The following is a 12874-nucleotide window of genomic DNA, read 5'->3' as shown; positions in this document are numbered from 1 at the left end:
ATAGTCTTCACTGTGGCATTTGTGACAACGTAAACGGCTGCTTCTTTAAGTAAAACCATATAAACTAAGAAAGAGTTTGGTATTCTTGTTTGGGGCCCTATTACCATGACCAGATAAGAAAGTGGGTGTCCAATGATGCTTTTAAAATACGCTTCCCACAGGCGATCATACGTATAGAGAGAGTAACCGTGTGTTTAGAATAGCCGCTTAGACAAATCTTTACAAAAAGCAGGGTAATAGATCGGATATTCCGGGAAGGCCCTTTCAGGCTTATGGTCACAGAATACATTGTTTAATGCCCAAACACTGACTGATGTGCCGTATCGTAGTTACTGTGCAGAATAAGCATAAGTGACTGCAGTGAGCCGGGTTCTCTCCCCATGCTCCTGTGCTACAAGGAGCCCACCAGCATAGCTAAGGGGTGTCCTGTTCCCAGCATGAGGATCGAGGTGCTCCCAGCCTGCTCTGTGCACTGCCTGGGCGGCGGGCCCCGTTCCCTGTGAAGGAGGTAGTTAGTCTCCCCCTGCCCTGAAGAGTTCTTCTGTGAGGGATTGCTCCATGCAGAGCACCCTGCCTTCAGCCTACACAGCCTCCCATAAACACAAGGGGCCTTCTCACCCCACGCGGTTAAAAACAGAGACCTAGACTCAGGGAAGAGTAGGCCAGGCCAGGATTCAGAGAGCTCCAGGTCTAGGGCCTGTCCCCATGAAGAGTGTTACACTGGAGTCCTCATAAGCCCCAGGGCGAGAACAGAGGTCAGCAATGATCCCAGTGATCACCAAATACTTTGCATGTCTATAAATGCTTTCTAGCTACACACTTAGAGAACTTAAAAACACCAATTCAGCCTCACAGGCTACACTGGACACTAGTTAATATGCTCCTTAGCTGAGTTATGTCATAACCAAATCATAATGCAGCCAAAGTCTCTGACCAGAAGAAATAGATTGTATTCAATAGACATAAGCTACTAATGAATGTACCTACATAGTAAGAAAATGGACACTCTAAGGTTTTAAGGAAACAAATGCTTCTAGCTCATTAACCTCAATAGAAACTTAGGTTTTATATCTGATCCAAAATAGAAAAACTCTGGACACACTGTGCTCCTAATTTCGGGTGAGCCTGTAATGATAATTTCATGCAGTGCTAATTATTGGGAATTGGTCTTCATTTTAGCAGAACGTGCGATGGAGGCCTACCTGTAACTATGGTGGTTATTAAGTCTGAAGGTTAGACCTGCTCCAGTGTTCTGAAGGTGATTCACTGAATGTAAAAGCCAAATCAATCAAACTGCAGTCAAACATATTTTTGAATCTCCAAGCCATAAAATACAGGTATTTTTCCTTGCTTTTATTATACAAGAAGAAACAACATTGTTGGCAAAAAGTTTTCTCACTAATGCCAGTATCTAGGTATTTTCTCCCAAAAGTGGCCTTAGGAGTCATCCATCATGAAGGGGGGGGGTTATGTGCATGCCACTTAGGATGCTTTTATAAGAATGCAGTTTATTATCTTACAATAACTACCAGTATTTGTAAGTGCTAAGTTGAAAAGCGTCCAGTGTAGAGAGCATTTGATTTTGACTGATATTTGTTAGAAGATGGCAAAAAGACCTTTCTTTAATCTTACTTATAGATATATCTGCTATTAGGAAATCCCGTTTCCTCTGGATTCTATGCTACATTAATTAAATCTAAAAGATATAATTACTAAGCAGACGTACAAGGCCTTCTCAGGATCTGAAATCCTTGGTTATATGTGTCCTCAGTTTAAGCAGTAGGGACTCTAGATAAGTAAAACTACATTCAATTAATAGGTTAGAGTTACATAATATACCAACGATACAGTAGCAGATTCTGAAAATCTAGTAATGTGTGAAATGTAATTATCCAGAAGAAGAGATATGTATAAAAATAGGTAATATCCCTAAAATATTTTGCTGAGTTACAGTTCTTGCTGCTGGGAAGTTTCCCACACTGCCATGATATACATAGGAAATGTCTGTTCAGAAAAAAAAATTAGAAAATATTCTTCACATACCCACTCACTAAATGTAGGAATATATACACAAAACTGGCTGCCAAAAGTGATACAAATATAAAGGGGAAGGTACCTGGATGTGTGACAAACAAGAAAACATGAAGTCTATTTGTTGGTTAGTTTTCAAAGGGGACCCATACTTGTAATTAAAATATATATGTGATCAAAAACACTCATATGGATGGACACGCCTTATCCTGGCCCACACCCTCCAGTTTCTTAATTGACAGCCATCACCCACCTTTTTTTAGGATTATTGCCTGACATAACAGAATTTCCACTGTTAGCTCCCAACAAAGCAGTGAAAAGAGTCCTTCTCCACTCCCCTGTCATGCCCCATGTTCTGGGCTTGTGCTTTTGGAGGAGTCTCTGATCTGGAGCAGGTCTCAGAGGCTGGTCTCCCGGAGGAACATGGTGCCAATGTTGTAGGAAACCTTTTTTATCCTCGATGAAGACAGAGAAGGCTTTGGCTGCTTCGGACCAGTCCTTACCTCCAGGAAATAGCAGATCCCGGGGATTTCCTTTGGAAAGTTGTCGGGAAGCTCTTCACGGGACCGAGGGATGAATGTGAAACTTTCTTCCCGTTTTAATAACCTAAGGAGGAAATATAGATAATGTGAATCAGAGAAGCAGGGGAAATGTAAACAAATGGACCGAAAAGTTAAAGACTCAGGAACCCAATCAATGGCTGTGCTCATGCTGACACCCCTAGAGGTGGCCTTGATAGGATTCCAAATACTAGGAAATGTTATTTCTCAGGAAAGGTCCCTTCATGTACTACTAATAATAATGCACAAAGCTGTTCCTGGTACTACTTGAAACTATTTGTTCAAGCGAGGTTTCTTTCTAAAGAGCATTATTTGAAAATATTTGCCCAAATTTGATTTTCCCCCTAAACAAACTGAGGAAACTGCATCATACAAGTTTTCAGTCAAACAGAAAGGATGTACCCGTTATGGTTTTAAAACCTGCCCAGCTTCTAGAGCACTCTTTTTATGTTTTGTAGACTCTTGATGTATGTCCTCCAAGTCTAACACATAAACCAAGCGTTTAACTTTGTAGAACGACGTTCATGACTCTAGGCCTCCGCCATAGGCCACTGTTTGCTGGCAACACACATTTCCTAAACTCACTAGCACTATTTGTCAAACATCTGAATTCTTCCCTTCCAGTCACAACTTAAAGACTCTTTTTAAATACACGAAGACTAGTTTCACTCTTTTCCAGTTTCATGGAAGGTTCAGTTTGATACTTATACCTAAAAAGGAGGCCCAGCAATTCAATTAATTCAACAACTCTTATGCGCTGCTTCTTATTGCCCAAGAAAAATCTCCTAGACACTTCAGAATATAATAAGTAGAGCACAACCAAAGGAGAACAGAGTTTTATCAACAGAAATAGAAATGGAATAAAAGAAGTAGAAAATAATTACTGGATAGACAAATTACTGGAAAGACAAACCACAAAAACCACAGTCATAGAAGGGTCCTATAAAAGCAATGGGCTAGATGCCATGAGAAAAGTAGATGTAAAAGGTGCTGAAGTCTAGAAGAGGAAAAGCGTTTGCAGTGGGAGGATCACAAAGCCTTCACAGGAGAGACAGGACTTAAAGACGGGACGACTTCCAACAAGTGAAAGGGGAGTGCAACATGTCAGAGTTTAGACACAAGGAAAGTATGCCCAGGATCAACACGTTTCCAACCGTTTGATGACATCACCCAATAAGGTCAGGGTGAGAGTTAAGGCCAAAGCAGTAGGTTAAGACACGGTTTTAAAATCCTAAACTAAAAGTTTAGACTTTATTTGGAAGGCATTACTGGAGCCAAACTCATCACTTTTTTTCCCTAAAAACAACTCATCCTTGTAAGACAGGTTAATGTTAACAAGTTACGCAATGCAAGGGGTGGGCTGGGGGAAGGAACCTTTGTGTCAGAGAGAAGGCAAAGTCAAAAGAGGCAATGACAGGAAGAACAAAGGATGTGTGAAAATGTAAGACCACTGCGCCAGCAGTGATGGTCACTTATTCACAAAGGAAAAAAGAAAAAATATCACTCCTTCTCTAACATTTTTTCCCCCCATAATTTTAAAAATTCTTAGTGTTTTTTAAAAAGTTTATCTTTATTGCTGAAAGTATTACAGATGTCACCCCACATCCTCCCCCTGCCCAGGCCATCCCCACACTATTGTCTGTGCCCAGGGGTCATGCATATATGCATACAAGTTCTTTGATTAATCTCTCCTCACCCACTCCTACTCCCTGCCCCCCTTCTCCCGCCTTCCCTCTGAGATTCCTCAGTCTGTTCCATGCTTCTATGTCTCTGGATCTCTTTTGTGCATCAGTTTATTTTGTTCATTAGATTCCACATATGAGTGAGATCATGTGATACTTGTTTTTCTCTAACTGGTTTATTTCACTTAACTTAATACTCTCCAGTTCCATCCATGTTGTCCCAAAGGGAAAGAGAGCCTTCTTTTTCACAGCTGTATAGTATTCCATGGTGTACATGTACCACAGCTTTTTTATCCACTCATCTACTGATGGGTTGTTTCCAGATCTTAGCTCAAAATAAAAAGCTTCTGCACAGCAAAAGAAACCATCAACAAAATGAAAAGGGAGCCCACTGTATGGGAGAACATATTTGCCAATGATACATCTGATAAGCGATTAATATCCAAAATATATAAGGAACTCATACAACTTAACAAAAAGAAGACAATCTAATTTAAAAATGGGCAAAGGACCTAAACAGACACTTCTTCAAAGTGGATATACAGATGGCCAAGAGACATATGAAAAAATGCTCAAAGTCACTAATCATCAGAGAGATGAAAATTAAAACCACAATGAGGTATCACTTCACACCTGTCAGAATGTCCACCATCAACAAACCAACAAACGACAAGTGCTGGCGAGGGTGTGAAGAAAGGGGAACCCTAGTGCACTGCTGGTGGGAATGCAGACTGGTGCAGCCACTATGGAAAACAGTATGGAGGTTCCTCAAAAAATTAAATATGGAGCTGCCATTTGACCCAGTGATCCCACTTCTAGGAATATATCCTAAGAAACCCAAAACACCAATCAGAAATAATTTATGCCCTCCTGTGTTCATAACAGCACAATTTACAATAGCTAAGATCAAACATTCTTAATGAATAAAAAATATTCTCTGAAAATAACAGTCGGTGGTACTAAAAATTCTTGTAATATGAGAAATCTATATTTACTTTTATGAACCAGAGTTGTAATATTTTGCTTTGTAATTGATTTTAACAAAAGAGTTCTATTTCACCATTCCTTTAAAAATATGATATAATGATAATGTTAACTTAGGATATAGAGAAGTGAGGCTCATTCTAACACTTCAAAATGTTTTCAGTTGCTTTATCACATTACATACACATAACATAACCTGATGCCAAAGCCAGACATGCCCTTCTCTGACGAATATATGGAGGGCTAAAGTGAGTCCAGAATAAATCACAGTGATTTGCTCATGGAAGTAGCAAGACAGTGGTGACACTGGGGCTGGAATCCAGATCTGTTAATCCTAGTCAAGCTTAGCCCTACGGTAAATAATAAGACTGCACTAAGATAGCTTTCCGCCACAAAACTAAACTGAGATACAGGTGGGGCATTAATGACACCAGTGTGGAAGTCCTCAGTACTGGGGCTTTCTTTCTGTTTTAACAGGTGTTGCTTTTCTTTCCATATGTTATATAATCAGTCACTTCAGATATATGTTCAGATTCCCTGAACAGTAGTTTAATTTAGCAATGAATTCCATAATAATTTTGTGTAGCTCAAATATAACAAACAGTCGATGTGCAACATGTGGTGTCAATCAGTGATACCCCTCAATCAACAGACATCTGTTGAGTGCCTGTTGAGTGCTAAGATGTACTCTGAAAGGAGCAGAGTAAGTGGGGATGCCCCGAATGAGTTAAAATAAAATTTAAAAGTCGAGAAATACGAATAGAAACAAATTAGCAATACAGGGCAATAAATATACGGTACCACACATGATATAATCCAAAGGAGGACATTCTGTAGGAAAAAGGGAGAAAGGGTTCCTGTGGATCTTTGCACAAAAGACAAGAACCAGAGTAATAAAGTTCACTTCCTCTGACTATAAAACAGACCACAAGCTCAATCTTCCAACAAGTTTCCTTAAAGACCCGTAATCAACAAACAGGAGAGAGCTACATTCCTCTCTCCCGGTATGTTAAGCCCTCTAGTTTCTCTTGCATGGTTGGTTTGTTTCACCAAGGTCTTGATATTTTGCTATAACAGATATTCTGACATTGAAAAATAAATTGGATTCCATCTATGAAAGTACTTGTAAATGACTAAAGGAAGGGTGCACAAGCTGCTTTGGATGCCAGGAGTTTTAAATAATTCACCGCACTTTGGCTGGGAGGAAACTTCCTAATGAATCAATCTTTTGACAATTTAAGTACATCTCATATATACCGTGCCAAAAATCACAGAAACAACAGCCTCTATTGGGTTTTATTATTTTCCAAGTAAACATTTTGGTATCAATAAACTAAATACAGCTTTACATTTCGATAATAAAAACGAGAGCACATGAGGATAAACTGGCCCAAGCTCCTCTGATATCCAGGGTTCATTTCCAATGCGACGATCGGAACGAGTAACTGGTGGGCTGTGCAGGAGGTCAGGGGGGCATTTCACACAGCTTGCCTGGCGAAAATATGAGTCATGTGCTGAATAAATGATCAAATGTGTATATGGGGATTAGGGATTTAGACACAGGTCACCCCAGAACCTCTGATCCCTTCTGAAATGCTGTATTAAGTCCAAGTCCCTGGGCAGGCGTTCAAGCTCTGCCTAACAATCCATTTCTTCAGCAACTCGGGACTGATATGGAAGCTTACATTCTCCATAAATCTAAATTAATCCCCAGCTGTAATCCCCAGCTGGTCGACAGACAACCTGGGAGTTTCAGCAACATGTTTAGTAAGTATTTGGAAGCCACACAAATCCTAGTTTACCTGCCCATCACCCTTCCTTCACCTGGCAATAGAGTTTTGTCTACAATTGATTTTCAAGATGAAAATTCACTGCTGCTTTGGGTCAGTGAAAGTCTCCCAAGCACGTGAGGGGAGCTGGGTACCGTGGAGGTGCATGGATCTGCTCCCTCATCGCTGCAGAGAGGAAGCTGCTCTCTGACTCACTAGGCTCTTGAGTGCCCATTTTCCCGTTTTCACCAATACCAATTCTTGGGGTTTTTGTTTGTTTGTTTTTAGCAGAGGGAAATGTTGTCTGCTTGTTTACTTTGGTCTTTCTCTTTCATGTGAAAGGCACTCAACGAGTGGCTAATATACTAGGAAGTCTCTCTGTATTTAAGTGTGAGGCATTACTATTTGTTCGGAAGCTTTATGTGTGGCAAGATTTTGTGGAATTGTGGGTTTCCCCTGACCATTTCATTTGGGCTCCCAAATATCCATATATTTAGTGCCCTTCCCTTGGGCCAATTTGTACAAGTAACAATGTTCCTGTCATGCCTGTGAGACTGCCCCTGGCTTCTGGGATTCTGGAAGGGGAATGGAGGAGAGGAGCTGGGAATCTCGGGGTTCAGTATGTAAGCTTTTACCTAATCCCCCTTTACTCACCTGCCTGAATTTAGAGCATCTTTAATTCAATATCTCAGGAAAACAAACCTCTTATAAACTACTAGAGTTACTTCCACCCCCCAAATCTATTTTTCTTAGTGATAGAGTTTTTAGATAAACACAGGCTACCCAGCTGGAAACCACATTTCCAGTTTCCCTGGCGCTGAGGTTCTTCTGAGCGATTATTAGGTTCCTACAGTTAGATTCATCTGCCCAGCATCTGACTGGCAGAAGTGAAGTAGATTCCATTTTCCTTCAGCAACTGACTATTAACACTGGCTATCAAGATCAGAATTTTGCAGAAGAAGGATCCAGTTTCTGGTTTCCTGAGTGTGAAGAAAATGGCCCGTTAGCAGTGGCTTTCTCACCTAACTTCCTAAGTACATATTTAGGTATCCAGTTGGCTGTGGCCATGGATCCAGACCTAGACCATCATAGCTTCAGGGCTGGCCTCAGTGGTGGCTTGCCTAGCTGGTCAATTTTATATTTTGGGTGCATCATTTCAAGATATCCAGCTCACAACCTGGTCACCCTTTCCATTGATTCTACAAGCACAGCCTTCCTGCACTAAATCTCTTTCTGCTGAAAATACCTGGAGTGGTTTCTATTTCTTGTACATTTTCTGGAATTATTCTGTCATATTTTGTACTTTATAGATTAATCCTCTAATCAGTTTCTAATTAGCTCCTCTCTCCATCTCTGTCTCTATCTCTGTCTCTGTCTCTCTGCTGCTGTCTGGATTAGAGTGAATATGTTTGCTGCTTCTCTGTAACTTTTTCTGTAGAACCCGAGAGTTTAGCTTTCTCCTCTGCACTAAGCCAAGGAGCCCCTTTCCATTCTTTAAGTGCACAGCTGGAAGAGCACTACATTCCTTTTACATCTTTACTATCAGTTCAGTACCGTTTCGGAAGAGATTAATGAAAAACTCAGGTGTTCCATCTGCTGCGTGAAATTAGGAGGTCTGGTCGGTGCTCCTTACTCGTCTGCGTGCCTTTTGGCGAAGGAGCGCCCTTGGACTCGGTAATGGCATTAGATGCTATGTCTCTGAGTGTTGGACAAAGATGACAGTTCTGAAAATTTTAAAAAGATGAAGATTCCTTGTGCTTTCTAAGTGTTCTGTGGCTGCTTAATCTTTTCGATTCGCTTTCTTCTTCCTACCTGAGTGGAGGGAAGGAATGCTGCTCGGTATTTCTGCTCTGTGCTTCACTGCCCCAGGGCCTGATGCAGTTGGACAATAAGCCCAGTGATACTATAGTTACTGAGTCAGCTAAGCAGCATAAAATCCCTTGAAATTCGATGATCCATTCTCTGGAAATAACACTCTTGTCCAAAGAAGGAAAGTAAGAATCTAGCTCACTATGAAATAAAAGAGAGGAAGGATCTCACCAAATTTTTCTGCATTTTAAGGTTACAAGATTTATGCATTTCAAGGTTACAAAATTTATGCAAATTTTAAGTTGCAGATTTGGTGGCAAATTTGATTGTCACTTGGTAGGTTTTAAAATTTAGGTTAATACATAGGTTTTCAAAAGGGGATACTTTCGTTGTATGTATGCTGAAAAATTTAAGGTGAAAAGCCTCGGAGACACCCTGGCTCATTTCTTCCTGCAAACCACCCTGACTTAATATTAATGGCAAAGCATGCGCACTTTGGAGCCCATAGTCTGCATGTCTGGGGCTTGCCAGAGAGTGCACATCCTGGCATGCGCTTCCTACCTGAGTGTCAAAACTAATGCCTCTCAAATTCTTGAATTTTAGAATGCCAAAAAGCTAAAAATCATCCCACACCATTAGTTTCTGTGGATATTGTCAAGTTTAACCTTTAAAGCCTCAAAACTCTATTTAACAGACTAAATACCAAACAGATTTAAAATTCAAAACACTCAAAATTTTTACATGTCAACAGGCAGAACTTAAAAAAGAGTTGACAAATGAGGGATTATAAAATAATCACTTCTTGTAAATTAAATAATGCCTCACACATTTTCACGATACTAACCAAAATTCTTTCTTACAAACATGCTGGTCTTTCTTTATAAAAGATAACAGAGGGAGTGGAAAGAAGAACATATGCACATTTATTTTTAGAAATGGACCATCCTTCATCGATTTCATTCTAAATAAATAAAATTAGGACCAGGATCAATTTTAAGAAATTCTGAGTTCTATATTTTATGTATTCCTGACCCATCAGCAGTAGAAGGAGCCTAGATATATTGTACAGAGGCCACAGAGAGCTGTAATGACGTCAAGAAGGCAAAGCAGCCTGAGGAAAATATTTAGGGGCTAGAAAACATTTTTCCTTTTCTTCAATAAAACATTTTTCCTCTCTTTTTTTTAACCTCTTGAACAATGCTTTACAGCACACATTCCTTGCAAATTCCATGAATGTGCTGTTTCTCAGAAATACTAATTTTTGTGGAGAGCCGTGACGGAAAGGCACTAAATGGGGATGAGACAGGGGAAGAGGTTGGTGGGTGAACTCTGTAACTTTGGTCTCTTACATTTTAGGGTCACCCTTCCACCCCCTTACAGGTGGCATAAGAGCAAATCAGCTAATGGCACTGATAACATCAATGAAATGCTCTGGTTCTCTCGATTTCCTTGTGGAAAAGAAACATTTTGATCTAATTTATCTCAAAGATTATTTATAGTTCTAACCCTTAGTGGAGGTTGAGAGTTTATATGTTAGTTTTCGACTTGCAAATCTGAAAAAGTCTCAAGTAAGAGCTCCAGAGAAAACACTGCTCTGTTGGCCAATATCATACAAGCTGATTATGGAGCAATTTTGATTCAGTCGTGGGTGACTAATGCATGAGAATCTTTAATCAGAGCCATGAAAATGATTCTTGAGCATAGCATTAGAGCAGAAATTTCTCCTGGTGCAGAGAGTATTACACACAAAAGAACTGTGAGAGGAACTGACTGATAAAAGATTGAGTCTCTATCGGGGGGATCACTTAGTCAGTCTATAAATGTCTAACCACTATGCTGTACACCTGAATCTAATATAATATTGACTGTCAATTATAATTAAAAATTTTTTTTTAATTAAAAAATGTATTAAGTCCCAATTGAGACCACTTTCAATTCTCTAGTTGAAAAACGACTTCTCCAAACGTACTCTATTTTATTAGATATTAAAATGTATTCTGCCCTGGTTGGGTGGCGGAGTTGGTTGAAGCGTCCCCCCATACACCAAAAGGTTGTGGGTTCGATTTCCGGTTAGGGCACATGCAGAAGTTGCGGGTTTGATCCCTGGTTGGGGTACATACACGAAGCAACCGATCGATGTTTTTCTCACTTAGATGTATCTCTCTCTCTCTTCCTCTCTCTTTAAAATCAATAAACACATATCCTTGAGGATTAGAAAAATGCATTCTCATAATGTAATTCATGATCTTTTCCTCTAAAAGGCGGACTGCTTTGTTTTGAGGGAAACTGAAACATACCTGTTTACTTCACATAACAATGAATATACAAACAATCCAATACAATACATGATATGTTATTATATGTAATTATATGAATAATATGATTTATATCAGTTATAATATGATATAAACTAAATTGATTTAGAGGTCTGATTACATATTAACCCAAAAGTAAGAATTTTAAAAGAAAAAGATGAGTTCAGAAGGGATTAATATTTTTGAAAATGAGTAGCAATGGAAAAATGGCTTTCCAGTTTCAAGACTCGGTGCTGACTGCACAATACATAGAATGGCTACGTGTTTTTGCCCATTCGTCCCTGTCATTGTTTCTTTAAAGGTGTTCATACCTTATGTTTTCCTTCTATTTCCACGGTTCTAGTTCATGGCCGTACCTCAGGCCTGCGGCAGCACTGTCTCCTCTTAACAGTCCTATTTCCTCTAATTTCCCTTATTCTGCTCCCTGTGGAATATCACCGCCAAATACCTTTTCTTTTCATCTTGTTGTTTCCGGCTCTAGAACATTCACTGTGTCTCCAATAGCCTATGAAGCCCACTATTATCTAAGCTGAAAATAAATTCTCAGTCCCACTAGTTGTTAGAACTGTAATCATCTTTTAAATAAACATTTTTATTGAAATAATTTTGAATTTATAGAAGCATTGCAAAGATACTCTGTACAGCTGAGTTCTCCTAAATTCTTAACTTGATTTTCCCTCATTTTAACATTGTGTAACCCTGGTACATTTGTCAAAACTAAGACATTAATAAAATTATATTGCTATTAAATAAAGCACAGATTTATTCAGGTTTCACTGCTTTTCCATAGATGTCTTTTTTTCTGTTCCAGGAGTTAGTGTAAAATTTTTGTAAATAATCTAGACCAAATTGTTTTTTCTAACTCACAAGGGAACAGAAGGTGAGATTGTTCATGTGATTTATCCAGGGTCATAGCTACTTAGTGGCAGGACAGTAAGTAGGCTTCAGTCTCCTGATGTCTCTTATTGGTCATTCATTCATTTAATCAGCCAGTGGCACCTCCTAATGTTTTCTGAATTATGGGCCACTTTGAAAACCTAATGAGAGCATTAGAAGAAACTTCTTTCTGTAGGAGTGCACGTGTGAGTGTGCACACAAAATGTGTCAGGAAACTCACAGACACGCTAACCCTAAGACTTACTCAGATGCTACACAATACCCCAACACCTCAACAACACTATTTTATCTATGTTCTACCCTGGATTTCTAAATCAGATTTTACTTGAGTTGGTCCCATAGCCAAGAAATGTTTAAAAGTTACTTTTCTACTTTTAGCTAAAATGTGAATAACTAAAGAAATTCAGAAAGTGTCCTTTACAGTTTAATTGCAAAATAAACACTGACCTCCAGGTCACCTGAAATGGTGCCATTTTCTAAAAGAGAAAGAAAAATAAAAATGTTTTTATCCTCTTGCTTTAGATTATGCTTAATTATCTTAGTAAAGAATTTTCACTTTACAGCAATTTAGATAATGTGGAGAATTTCGCTGAACGCAGCATTATTCATAAACATATTATTGATGGCCAAGAAAATAGCTATTATTTATATTTCATAAAAATTCCTTTTGTGTGTGTGAAATGAATAGATGTCCCCCATCCAAGAACTGTTGTCATGAATCAGATCAGTGCTTTAAATTCTGAAATCTAAACTAGGTAATTAACTTTTTAGCATTACTGTCATGGGAAAAAAAACCCCACACCCTTCGTATATAGTAAGGAATATGT

General features: G+C 39.1%; 1 protein-coding gene across 1 annotated transcript in view; it reads right to left on the bottom strand.

Moving 5' to 3' along the window:
• Window positions 1-1319: 1319 nt before the first annotated feature.
• Window positions 1320-12874, bottom strand: part of GUCY1A2 (guanylate cyclase 1 soluble subunit alpha 2) — a gene marked incomplete at its 5' end in the record, with an annotated part of 250131 nt that continues 238576 nt past the window's right edge. Inside the window, one exon of the mRNA XM_081155011.1 lies at window positions 1320-2637. Coding sequence (XP_081011137.1) covers window positions 2430-2637 — 208 coding nt within the window. The 3' untranslated portion in view covers window positions 1320-2429. The remainder of the gene's footprint in view (window positions 2638-12874) is intronic.

This window comes from Miniopterus schreibersii, assembly GCF_964146895.1.
Source record: "Miniopterus schreibersii genome assembly, chromosome: 12".
NCBI lineage: Eukaryota > Metazoa > Chordata > Mammalia > Chiroptera > Miniopteridae > Miniopterus > Miniopterus schreibersii.
The sequence above is the reverse complement of the archived record's forward strand: the minus strand, read 5'-3'. Positions and strand labels throughout refer to the sequence as shown.